The sequence below is a fragment of the Lagopus muta genome, chromosome 2, assembly GCF_023343835.1.
Source record: "Lagopus muta isolate bLagMut1 chromosome 2, bLagMut1 primary, whole genome shotgun sequence".
Lineage (NCBI taxonomy): Eukaryota > Metazoa > Chordata > Aves > Galliformes > Phasianidae > Lagopus > Lagopus muta.
In genome coordinates this window covers 99,404,870-99,418,858 of record NC_064434.1, presented here as the reverse complement: position 1 = coordinate 99,418,858, position 13,989 = coordinate 99,404,870, and the positions used below count along the sequence as shown (strand labels likewise).

The following is a 13,989-nucleotide window of genomic DNA, read 5'->3' as shown; positions in this document are numbered from 1 at the left end:
AATAAAGCACAGTTCAGATGCACACAATGATAAGAAAAGAGAAGCAATGTAGAAAAGCAGCACAAAATACTGCGATCACTCACACTTGTGAGAGTGTAACCTTTCATAGTTTTGACAGACCCTTCCTTGAATCTGCTGCTTAGGGTGGCTTTCATGAGAAGAACAAAATGCCCCACGGACTGAAAAAACATGTCAGAAGCATCAGAAACAAACCCACAAAACACAACAGAGCCAATTACTGCAGACCATGCAAAAGAAATGCAATTTTTTTTTTTTTTTTTTTTTTTTTGGAGGCTCATCAGTTAGTTGTGTGAAAAGCAGCTTCATTTGTAAGCACTCACGCGCTTGAAACAAACATATGACTAAACTTCATATTAATACACAACTAAAAAGAACCACAAAATATTTCAAGCTACCGAAAATGTCAGCCAAAAAGTTATGAAAACCATTTCCTGCTTATCAGCAGGCTCCAACTGCCAAGCCATTCCCTGGCTAAGACAGAAATTCAGGCTTTCTTCAGAAGCAGCAGCCTTTAGCCCTTTGTGTGCATCCATTTTCTCTGGTGCTCCACACAGGTACCTCTCCTAATGGCAGCAGCGATGGCTGCCCCTCCTCTGCATTTCCTCCTCTCCAAAAAGCTGTGCTGACAACCCAGAACTTTTTATGTCATCTCAAATGCACAAGGTCACAAAACAAATCCTCTCGCGGCATGACTGGGATTTCTTGCTAAATCAGCATTACTTCAAGACATAAAGCACAGCTGAGTTTTTAAGCACTGTCCTTAGGCTGTTTGTCTCTTCTGAATTCCTCTTGAATATTGATTTTGGATTCAAAGGTCCAGTTGCCCACCTCATCAAGCTGCCTGGGTATATACAAACTTTGACTGACTAATGGGTTATTTCAAATGCACAGATACCTCGAGGACTAAGGAACATGGACAATGTGAACTTTTCTTCCCCAGCTGTATGCCACAAGGTTTTACATCAAAGTATACCTTTGCTGAGACAGGCTCGTCCTTCAAGATGTGAGCACCAACCAGATAGTTCTGCAGATTTCTTTTTCAGTCCTATCTAAAGCAAATCCGCCCAGCCTTATTCATAATCAATCCTAAAATACCAGGAAAATCACTTCAATATTAAACCTGAGACCACAGGGTAGCTTCTGAGATATTCATAACTTTAGCAGCCCTCATATTAAGCAAATGGAATTCATTTTGCATGTGTCATCGGGATGCATCTCTCCACAGGTGAGCTACCATCTAGGCAGGTTTAATGGACAATTCCTCAGGTTGCCCTGGCAATTACTCCTGTGCTGACCTGGAAGGATCATTAACATTAGGGAGTCGAGAGGCAATTCAATTTCCATGCTGGCTCAGCCCTAAGCTTCTTCTAAGTAGATGCTGTCAGCTGTGTCAAATTACATCCAACGACTAGGTGATGGGGAGGACTATTAGAAACAGAGCTGGGAATGGCAAACTCCACTCACAGAGTTTACAGCCTGTACTTGGGCAGTGGCCTAAAATACTGACAAGTCAGAGCCATCTGTCAGGGGAAAAAGCTAACACGACCCCGAATGTTTTATTTTGGGATATGAAAGAAAAGCCAGATAAAACTTAGCTCAGAACAGTAAGTTAAGAGCTGTTTTAAAAAGTTGTGTATTAAGAAATTTAAATGCATATTTGAAAATAAAATAAAATAAAATGGCTTCCTGGCAGGACTTTGAAGAAGCCCAATTAAGCACAGGCTGGACTGCACAATACACCTGGTACAACAGAAGCAAAGTTTTGATCCTCAGCCCCACAACCACAGCCCAAAACAACAACAGAGAGGCTGGCCCCAGATCAGCAGATTTTTCATACACACGTCAAGAAGCCCCCCCCAAGCCCTACATCCTCTTAACACAGTTGTTAGCCCACAGAACAGGAGAAATCTGACCAGCCACACTCCTCACTTTATCATCCTCTGACTGCATTGAAAGCATCAGAAAAGCTTCCTTCCTTTACCAGCGAGTAGAGAGGAGACATTTCTGCACAGCCAGAAGGTGCTGCTCCCCCTCCCCACTGCTGGCAGCTCTCCTTTTCACCCTCTCCCTGCCCGCTGTCCCGACGCTCCCACCTGGTGCAGCACAATTCCCATGTGCCTGTAGCAAGGCATTCTCACTCCTCCTAGGGAGGACGAGGACCAAAGCTCTTCTGGAGGAGCTCAGCACTCCCCCCTACACACCTCACCTCTTGGATCAGAGAGCTTGGTAAAGGATGCTGCTTTACATCAGATGCCTTAAAGATTTGTTACTTATCAATCAAGACATAGCCTTGCTCTTCAGTATTAAAAGCAATCAACTAATCATATCAATCAACTAATCCATAGCCTGGTTCTTCAGTGTTAAAAGCAAGCAAACAAATGGTCATTTTTTTTTTTTTTTTTTCCAAAATACACAAATGCTTCCATCAAAATAAACATGCACTGATTCATGCCCCCCCCCCCCCCCCTTCAAATATCAAAACGGACTCCTGTAAAAACAAAACCACTTGGCAATATATATCATGAAATACAGGTTAGTCAGAGACAGTCACTCATTGCTATGCAATTTTTCTTATCAAAGCATGCAGATAACTCACAGCAATTTCAACAGAGCAAATGCTCACTGAAACAAATCACAGCAAAACAAATACACACACACGCACACACACACACACACGTATTCTCAGTCCAAGGAACAGCATGCATGCTCAGGGTTTAAGCATCCTTTAAGCCACAATAATTGCTAATTATTAACAACAAAGCAGCTATTAGAAGCAGTTTTTATTCATGCTTTTATTTGATTCTTTTCAATTCTCCTTTCCTTTCTTCTCAGTTGTAGCAAACATGCTCAAACCATCCCTATTGCTTAAAAAATACAACAACAAACAAAGCAGAAGAGAGAAGCAGCAGCAGTGTCCATGCTCAGGTATCAGCAGCACAATTTCCAATCTATTCTATATTTTCAACAGATACCGTGCAGAAATTTGATCTCAATATTAACAACATGCAATCTCCACGGAGACGTTTAAAAAAAAAAAAAAGTCATTTTCAGTAATCGGTGCAAATGCTTCCTTCCCCCCCCCTCCCCGACCCCCCACCCCACCCCCCCCGCCCGCTGTCAGCCTAATGGTCTCTGAATCCCTGCATGCTGCAGTGCTTTGCCTGCACTCTGCACCGGCCGGGAGAGGAGAAGAAGCTACCTGCGAGTTCTCACAGTGCCATCTCATATCCATGTCTGCCTGGCTACCCTGCGTGCTTACAGCTTTTTTTTTTTTTTTTTTTTCTTCCCTTTTTTCTTTTTTTCTTCTCCTTTTTTTCCCCCCCCCCACCCCCCTCCCTCCCCCCTTCCTTAATTCTTAATGGAAATCCTAGGAAATCTAGTCCATCCTCTGAAATCAATACTGGTGACAGGCGCGCTCCCTGCCTCCGCGGGAGACGGGGATGATAAATTGCCTGCGCATCAGCCCGGCCTATCAGTGCCCGGCGCTCGGGCGGCGGCGGCGGGGAGAGGAGCCGTGCCCGCCGCCACGTGCCGCCGCCAAGCCAATGGCCGCGCGCGGGGGCGCGCAGCGGGGAGCGCCGCCATCATCCGAGGAGCGGAGCTGCCGAGCGGCCCCCGCTGCCCCGTGGGACCTCCGCGGCAGGGAACGGGAGAGAACCGGGATCAGTTCCTTGGAGGCATTCAAGGCCAGGCTGGACGTGGCTCTGGGCAGCCTGGTCTGGTGGTTGGCGACCCTGCGCATAGCAAGGGGGTTGAAACTAGATGGTCATTGTGGCCCTTTTCAACCCAGGCCATTCTATGAATCGAGTAAATAAACAAGCAAATAAATGAATTACCTCCATGCCAACCACCCTTCCTCCCCCCCCTACCCTCCGTTGAAAAGTTTGCGACCATTTCAAAACCTATCCCTCTCACCCTACTGGATAGTAAGGGCTTGCCTGTCTGACATGCTGAAGTGCTTAGAGTAACAGATGTGTCCACTTAACACGTGGCCTATGAAAATGTCTGATGAAATTAGCCTTGCAGGTCCCTAGCAAGAGCTCAGCATTTGTTCTCTGTAGTGAACTCACTACAGAAGTCTACCACTTCAGGTAGTGAACGCTGGAAGAAGTGCCGCAGAAGGTATTCATGTCTGTGCTGCCCTACGTCTGCTTTAGCTGCACTGTGGCAAAACCTGGCTCCTGACCCCAATCCTGGCAACCTTAAGGACAAACTGCAAGCACACTGCATGGCAAGCACCAGCTCACTCTTTCTACACAGTTTTTTCTAAGTTCTCTTTCTTTCTTGTGTGTGCCACAATACAGTGTGATACAGTACGGAGATACATAGGCAGTGTGGCTATTATAGACCTTACACACAGAATCTGAAGATGCAAGAATTACGGGTGCAGCAGGGCAAAGCAGTTGAAAACATGCTTGACTTCACATGTAAGGGTGTACATTGAAGCAAACTCCTGAGTGCTGTGTTGAATCAAGGCCAAATATACAAAACAAACAAACAAACAAAAACACTAAATGCATGAACACGATGAACACGAAGATTTTGCTTTAGTATACACTCTCAAGTTCTACTTGAGAGTTCTGCTAAATGTGTACATTTTCCCAAATACATACACAATGTCACTCAAAAACCTGCTTGATAATGGCAGTGAGGGACAGCAAATGAGGAACACAGTGCCTATCTCATACCACAAGAGATTGTTGTAAATACCACAGCCTGTATCATTATTGAAATGAAGTAAGAGCCTTATGCTGGAAAAACCTACACACACACAAGTCATAAAATCCCTGAAACTCAGGAGCCAACTTGAAACTCATAGGCCAACTTGAAAATGGATTTTGATCTAAACATGCTATATATTAGAATAACTGGACAGGAACTGTACAGACTAAGCACCATTAAAATCCTTGCTACTGCAGAGAACATAGAGTTAAAATTATCTACTATAGAGATTTACTCAAGAGCAAAAATACTCTTTTTTTTTTTTTTTCTGCAACATCCCATTATGTTAAAAACAACAAAAAACTGGGCCTTCAATCCAGCTAAAGGTGGAGCAAAAGCAAAAGCTGCTATAGGTGGGAGTAAGGTTTTTATACACAGTTATTTTCCGTATGAACAAACAACAAGCACTGCTGGTTGTATGGTTAGAGAAACAAAACACATGAGTTAATCAGTAAGTCCATGCACAGGCATCCATGCCCACAATCCTAGATAGCCACCTCACAGGCCAAAATATGTTACTCAACACTTCTAAGGTTCTAAGTGGCAAAAGTCCTGTGAAGGACTTTTATTTTTAAATAAAAACTTCTGGGCATCCTTAGGAGTTCCTCTGGCATTTCAGCAATTTTGCTGAGAGTAGACAGGGATGAAGGAAGTCTCCTTACTCTGTCACGAGAGAGCTGGGACAGCACTTGGGATGTTGCCAGTGTGACATTTTCGCTTTCCCTTTGGAGACTTCTGCAAGACTCAGTCTGCTAAACTACCAAACTATGAGAAATACAAAGCGATGGCACCGATATTTGTCATCAGTATAACATCTATCATGCTCTGCACCCGTGACAAAATTACCATTTCTGACAAAGCCTGTAACTTCATTCCCAGAGGCCAGAATTACCCCATCTTGCTTTTGCCAAACCACACTCATTCGGTTGGCCTGTGGATACCCCTACTCCCACAGGTCTTTGGAAACAAGCTCAATAGTGATAAAAATCTTTAAGGGATCTGCCTTCCCCCATTCGAAAGGCCAATATCCTTCTTCTTTAATTCAATGGAAGCTATATGTATACATATAGCTTCCTATATATACATATATATACATATATATATATATATAGGAAAAAAATACCCTCGAAAGGGAACTAACAGCTGCCAATGAACTTCAGCCCCAAAGCCTCAACTACCTAGAAACAAATGAAAGCACTCATTTCCTAGGCATACATATTTTCATTCCCTATTTCTTATTACCACCTGCTTTTTATTCCTTAACTTTCTTTGACTCTTTCAAATCCTTGTGTACCTGGTTTATAAATAGTCATAATAATACACAGGGAAGACTGGATGATATGCAGCTATTATGCTAATTATATCAGACACATTTATTTTGTCTCAATTGTCTCCATAAATTACATTTCTTGCCCCTGCAAAACACTACCTGATGGCTCACACTGGTTTAGTCATAAGTCCTCACTGCATTTTCTGGGGCAGAAGGGCAAATTTTATGCAGAGATCCACAAATACACAGTTTGGGAGGGGGAAGAAGTGAGCTATTTGCACTGCAAATCTTGTTGAGGATGATTAAGAGGAAACAATTGCAAAACAGCATTTTTGCAATGGCAAAATTACACATTGCTAGAAGCACGTTTAAAGCAGAACAATTGTAAAAGAATAATAAGCAATTTTGCTCCTAGACAGATCCTATCTACAAAAGCAGATACAAAGCAGTGTAAGATATCCTCCAGTGGAAAAGAATCAAACATCATTTGAGACAAACCCAAAGCAGCGCTCTGAAATTCTGTAGAATCACAACTGCTCTTTGTTAATGAAAACTAACCTGGAATGACAACATCAATTATTTGCAAGGGTCTATTTCACTCTGTATTTACACAAATACACCAGGTGTGACATGCAGCTATTCCTTAATTCGAGGTGAGCATGACATGAGGACAGGGCTGAGGTTACGCCTTAAGCAATCCAGGAAGCATTGAGGCTGCCTTCAGTTGTACCTGGCTGCCTATTTTCTCAAAGACTCATGAAGACATTCTCAGAAATCCTTAATTTCTGCACCTCTGTACAGGTCAGAGTCTTAAAAAAGCTTAGCTTTCTCTTCTCAGAGGGGGATTCCTGGGTGTCCATCTTCTTCGATAGAGAGGCACTAGAAGCATAGAGCAGGGATGTGAACCTATCTCTTAGGTGCGTTAAACCAACACCCAGCAGTTCTACAGCTGCTCTTCTCCACCCGTGATCATTTTATCCATTTCAGTGGATGTAGTCCAGACCCCGTGTTTATTAAAGAGCCTGAATTACCTCCAGAGGTTCAGAGCAGTGGATGAGCAGAAGTGAATGTCTAACTGTACTCAGCTTCTCTCCTTCTTCAAGCAGCAACGTAATCTGGGATAGAAGGTGGGGAATGTCTGCTTTTCCCTATGACTGTATCCTGCAGTTTCCATAGTCATCTTTTATTTGCCAGCAAACAATAACCAGCAATAAATAAATAAATAAATAAATAAATAAGAAAATCTTTGTATTCTGTCCTTCAGGATACATAATGCACACCTGTGTGTGTATAAGTAAATAAACTGAAAACAACTGCAGTGGGGCTATTCTGTAAACAGGGAAACTATTTATACCTTTGTCAACACTTGATCTGATTCTTAAATGTTTTAATATGATACTGTATTTCACAAATGAATTGATTCAAAGTGCTTCTGTCCTTCCTTACAATCTCTGACTTCAACCAGCTGTAGCAGAGTGCAAGTCAGTAAAGACTTTACCTTCCTGAATAGACCTCTACATGAATGGCATCAAAATGTGTATGGGATGATGAAATGTGTTCTGTATGATACCAGATAGCAACTGTTAAGGGAGTGGTAAGGAAACCAAAGTCATAGCCTTCCAGTGTATTTGCTCCAACTATGGCTTTGCCCTGCTCTACCAGAGCAGCTTTGAGAAACTGGGGAATTCTTGTTGCAGTTCCACATTCATAAAACTGTTTAAATCTAAAACTAACAGAGCAGAGAATGTAATGTATTTGGTTTGATTTGGATCTTCAGGTGTCTAAAACCTTCCTGGTTCAAAGAAGATTGCTATGAGTATATTATTTGCTCGACTTTAAAATCATACCATTTCAGAGCCACCCACGTAACTTAGAAATAGATGTACAAATGCGTTAATTTTTGGCCTTGCTGCATTTTACAGTGTGGGAGTACAGGGAAAAAATATATTTGAATGTGAAACCTTCCTCCTAAATTAAAGGTTTCATATCCTAATAAATAATTACTTTGGCTGCTAGTAAACGCTGCCATTATCCTCTAATGTGGAGAAGCCCACTTGAGGCTGGGTGTCTGCTGCAGCCTCTTTAATCAGATGCCTGTTTTGACTGTTCTGTCAGGTAAACAGCAGAACTGGGGCCCCGTTTCTTTTCTATGCTCCACAGAAAAATAAAGCAGCTGCCGAATAACTACACAGATGTTTTCTCAAGTTCACACTATGTAATGCTGGCTGCTCACCCGCATCTGAAGATGGTGGTTATCCCATGGTCCTCGCAATGCTAAGGACTTCCATAAGTTGGGTGTCTTGGTCTTTATGGTGAGGATGATTGATGTGTATCAGGGATCCAGGCAGAACTGCTAAAAGTAACTGAGCCACCTGTAAGCTGACAGGGATGGGAACACCGAGAGAGAAACCTTTCAAAGGAAGAGCTAAATGATGGATGCGGTTGTGTGCTGGTTATCAGAAGGGCTCTAATTACAGCCCTGGAGAAAGCGTGCAGAACTAATGAAGGAATTCACATTTAGAAGAGACATCTTGGTCTGACACCAACCTGCGGGTGACAGGGGACGGAGCAGACGAATGAGCTGACAAGGTTGCTTGCGTCTACAAGACACTGAACTGCCAGCAGCCAGGCTTAAAAGGAGATGGTTTTACCACAGAAGAAAAGCAAACAAAAAGAGCCTGCACTCTAGTCAAATCAGCCCACGGATAGAATCAAAAATCAGTGGGAAATGCTTCATTACCAAGTGAGAAACACATTCTCTAGAAAAGCACAACAGAACAGGAAGCTGAGCCTTTGGTACTTGGGCAGTGCTAGTAAAACAAAACAAAAGAGTTGCAACAAAAAGAAATTTGATTATTTTGAGAGAATTAGGAGGATTTTCACACTTTAATTAAATTACTGCTTTGGCTCAGCTGTTTTGCCGTGGGCAAGAACTATGCAGAATAGTTGTTAGGCAGTGTTGGTTGGTTTTGCCTGAAATTCACAGCATTTTAAAAAAGAAGCTAGGGAAAAAAAAAGACAGGACTGCACTGCACAGTATATAGAAATTCTTGAGAAAACTTCTGTGGACAATGGAAGATGTATTAAAGGGCCACTGAGAACCTCTGGCCCCCCTGAAACCAACAGGGGATCTGCCAAGTTTTCAGTCCTTATTTTCTAAACATCCCAAAGTCTGGCCTCCACTTCACACCTGTTTGGGAAGCACAGGCACCTCCAAGCACAAGTGAGAACACAGCTTCGTCTGGCAAGCACTGCTAACCGTCACCTTGGTGCTCAGCAGAAGGAAGGAGAGGATGCCAGCACTGCTCTCCTCCCAGGCAAGACCTGCTTCCTTAACATTTTTCTACACATCTTTAAGAGCAAGATCTGTTAGGGAAACTAGTTTGAAGGTAGAGTACATATTATTCATTTATTTTAAAAAAGACTAGAGGCATATATACTACAGTATATAGGCACATGATGCAAGTGCAAGGGTTCCATTACCTAGTGATGCTCACTGTTTTTCAAGCTGAAATTGTGACACTATTTATATTCAATTGGTACATAATTGTTAAAACAACAAATTAACTTCAATTTTGTTACCACAAGGCATGAGAAGTCAAAAACATACTGCTCATCACAATGTTACTCTTCCAGTGTATGTGCAGAATATTACAAGAAAAAAAATAAGGAGTTATATTTTTTGGCTGCTTATCCCTCAAGCAGTCTGTTTGTGCAAGTCACCATCGTGTAAACACTCAAATAAGCTCTTGATGATAAATTTGAAGTCACAGCACTCATGGTACAAGGCCACACTTGGGCATGTATAACCCTACATATGTTGGAAACACCCTCTTTGTTTTCTTCATTGTTTACTATCAAATCTTCTTATTTCTCTTTCATACCAAAAGACAAGTAATTAGAACTCTACTAATCAATAGACCATTTTATTATCCAGTGCAGCTCTGAATAATCCCCATAATTTAACCAGCTTCTGAGGAGGCCAGCAGGGAATATGACGGGAAAACAAAGAATCTGACAAACACCTAGGGCTAGCCTGTACAAAGCAGCTTTCAAGAAAATAAAAAAGCTACCTGAGATTATTTTTAAGTAGCAGAATCAAAACAAGTGAAATGCAAATCTGGCTTTGCTTCTGTTTGCCTGCAGAGAAACTTGCAGCTAAGCCCTGGAAGCAGGGTACCCTCTGACTGGGGGAGGTGGCACCTTCTCCTGTGCCAGCAAGAGTTCTATGGCTACAGAAGGAATTTTGCACAAAGAAGGGAAGGAATGGGGTATGTTATCCTCCCTCCAGACACCTCATCAGGTTGAAGTTTTTCTGCTGAAGCCATAGGAAGAGGAGCTAAAGCACAACTGTCCCAACTGCTGGTCCAGCAAGGGCTCCATTACAGCACCCTTCTTTATTCCACCTAGTAAGCAGCTTTAACACCTACACTCTTAACAACAAAGAAGTAGGAATATACATCCTGCCAAAATCTCTTATATTCATGCATTACAAAACCAGACAGTACCACTGGATTTAAAGATATAATTGATTTTTTTTCTTTGTGTTCTAGAAATGTATTTATTTAATTGAAAGTAAGCAGGGAAATTATTCTTTGTCTACTGAAGCTGTTTTCTGTGTTTTAAATATGAATGCAGAATAAAAAGTAGGACAGTGCAGAGTAAAGACATTAATTAAATAGCATTGGATGTATTTTCTATGCTCTTTCATTTCCTTGACAGCATAGCTGTACTATTTCCTCATTTACTGTTAATGAACTAAGTATATCCTTTCTTGGTCTTGCAACAAAATTAAAACAATAAAAATAAATAAAGCAAGCCTAATGTTAAATTTAAGCTGATAGGTCTATAAGAAGTATTTACAACTCAAACCACAGTCAGGTTTAAATCAGAAACTTTTCAATATTTAACAGAACATTGCTGTAGCCAATGCATTACAAAAAAAAAAATAAAAAAAAATCAAATAAATAAGACATGACAGGATGGAAGCAGACTACTTCTGTGAAGAAAAAACAGCACAAGATACAGATGGAAATGGCTGTTTGTATACATGCATATATAAATACATACGTATCTAATAAAACATCAGTAAGTCGACACACTTATTATTGATATAATTTTCACCTCCAACTTATTTTACCTTGGAAGCCATGAGACTGATGTTCCAGTTTGTTTTATTTATGATGTTATTTCTAAATGCTTACTTAGTGCAAAATACAAGCACAATATCAGCTCTGAGGAGCTTCATGTCTAACAGTCGCAAACCACTGAAGGGTTTCTGGTGTCAGAAATGCAAAAGAAGTTTTAAACAGCCCCTCAAAGTCACAGAGCACTGCTAGGAACCAAAATCTGTCTGGGAAATCTCTTGTAGCTGGATATCCTGTTATTCCTAAGTATGTGATTTTGCCCTTGATACCAATGAATTCATCTCTCTTCTAGTATCCCAGTCCACAGGGTCAATCAGTGTGGTACTGTCATTTTCTCCATATTGAGGTTACCCTTTTATGATGTCTAATCAGCACACCTTCACTTTGAGCTGTTTCTGGGCTACATTTTTACTCTGTTCATTAAAGCTAGTGAGATTCAGGAAAGAGGCGAGGCTTGCAATCAGCCAGCTCATCAATTAGGTGCAAAGTATTGGTTTTCAGTACCTGGTAGGCTGTTTCTCGAGTCTTCATCTTCTGGCTAGCTATAGCCTTTACCCTGAATCAGAATTTGGATTAATGTCATATCTACTGATTTATAAAGACAAGAACAAACGTAGGCAGAATGATAACAAAAGAGAAAAATGGAATGTGAGGCCAAAATAATTTGCAGTGGTACTGCTACCAGGAGGAAGAAGGATAAACATTACAATCACTGTAGAGAGAAGTAAATATTGTGGACCATGCTTGTGTTCTGACCCACAGTATACCATGTTCATATACAGACTTCCTCCAAAATATGCTTTCAGTTAAATGAGCTGGTACTTCAGACAGGTTAAATCATGTTGTAAGTGGTGCAAAGGCCTCATATGTTATTTCTTAGCAGATTGACAAATTCCATCTGTTAAGAATAGATTTCCAGTTGGCACAGAGAGAACGGCTGCACTGTTGTGTAAGCATCTTCACTAAGCTTATTTATTTATTTCTGTAATTAGAACTATTTTGAGAAAGATGTAGTCAGTTCAAGCAAATTACATGTTATAATAAAACAATCCTAATAAGAATCCAGGAGTTATTAATGAATACTCAATTCTCTGTATTAATATTAACTTGGAATAGCTCCTGAGCAGGATTATTACTATTTTTGGCCTTTTAAATGTTTTCTATGCAGAATATGGAAGATATGTTTGCATAATAAACATAAATCCAATAATTTTTTTTTTTTTTTCCCCTGAGTAACTGTTCTTTTAATTTATCAAGGGCTCTGAACATGCAGTACAGAATAAGATAAAGATACATTTATTTCCATGAGACTCAGTAACTAGAATCAAACAAGAATCTGAAGAATAAAATTTTTAAAGCAACTTTCATTGGCTGGAAAAGCACAGTTTACAGTTTCTTATTTGCTTAGTGTTCACCAGCCTCTCCTCATTTCCCTTCCCCTTCAAGAAGAGCGGCAAATAAATAATAGAAGCCTGTTCCCACTTTGAATACTTGCTTATAAAATAATAATTAAAAATTATAAAACTCACAGTCTTGCCTAACAGAATGTAGTGTGGCTAAAGGCCTACTGGCAAATCACTATGAATGTGTGCTCATATACAATGATCCAGAAAAGCAACTCATGAGTAAGGAGGATAGCTTATGCATCTGCAGGCATTTGGAAATACTTTTCCTTTCTCTTCATGCCCTCGGGAGAGACATTTCTGCTTATTAAAGACCTTTGTTGCCCAGGTACCTTTAGAGGAGGTAACTCAACCAGCCAACCAACCAACTCTATGGCCATAGGAGCACTAAGTCCAAGAGGACTGCGCAACATAGCCAAGCAGCTCTGCAGATGCTCTGCAGTTTGCCCCTCCTCACCTACCTGCAGGCAGTAGCAGAATCAAGACAAGACTTGCAGTAAGATGAGGTAACGTTGCAATCCGTTTCGCTCAGAAAACTGATATCATTAAGCTTAATAGATGAGACAGCACTGAGGATCATGGCCTCTTACATTTGTGGGAGTTTTGACCTTTCAGGCAGAGAATGATCATTCCTAGATCATTTATCCTCTGACAAGTACATGACACAATAAACCCCATCATATGATAAAATGAGCGTGCCCTTCTTAGCATTCAGAAATCTTTTGTAAGCAATAGGCTATGTAAATGTACAGTACTGTCATTCTTGTAACATCAAAACCTGTAACTGAACCACAAAGTAACGTACTTTTAAATGCACTTCATGCAGCATTCACAAATGAAATAGTAAAGCTCCCTATAGCTGAACCACAGGAAAAGCAGAATATAAGAACCACTCCTAACAATAAGGTCCTGAGGAGAAAGATGAGCTATTTGATAAGGTACACAGTCTATAAATATGTGTGGTTAAGCACCTTGAAACTAACACCTCTCCTCTCACAGTACTACTTTTGCTTTGGTCTCCAAAGAAATTCCATCCCCAGAGCCTTCAAAAGAGATTTATTTAGCCTAAAAAGCAAAAGAAAGGTAGCTGTACAGTGACAAAGAGGCCTATGGTCATGCAGTTTTTCCTCTTACAAGTACTGGATTCTTATAGACACTTTTACAGCTGAAAACCAAGAAGTATATACTTCAACCAATTGCATTCCCAGTTGCAACAATCAGAAAGATCAATGCTGTGAAATAGTGATACAGGAAGCGCAACAACAAAGGGACTAGCGTGATGGAAAGGCATTACAAAGGAGAATGAAAGGTACTTGCCCATCTCTAAGGAGCCAAGCTCACAGGGAAAACTCCACAAGGAGGGATCTCCAACCAGAGACCCTTCCCCAGTGGCAGTCAGCCTTTAGAAGGGGTCTAAGAGAGGTGC

General features: G+C 41.0%; 1 protein-coding gene across 32 annotated transcripts in view; it reads right to left on the bottom strand.

The window, feature by feature from the left end:
* NRXN1 (neurexin 1) overlaps positions 1 to 13,989 on the bottom strand; it is a 633,554-nt gene that overhangs the window by 42,323 nt on the left and 577,242 nt on the right. For 2 of the 32 annotated variants that reach the window (XM_048936822.1, XM_048936823.1), the window contains exon 1: positions 3,221 to 3,298. The exons of the other annotated variants lie outside the window; for them this stretch is intronic. In XM_048936822.1, coding sequence (XP_048792779.1) covers positions 3,221 to 3,253 — 33 coding nt within the window. In that variant the 5' untranslated portion in view covers positions 3,254 to 3,298. Of the gene's footprint in view, positions 1 to 3,220; positions 3,299 to 13,989 lie in introns of those variants that run through there. 32 annotated transcript variants of the gene reach the window in all.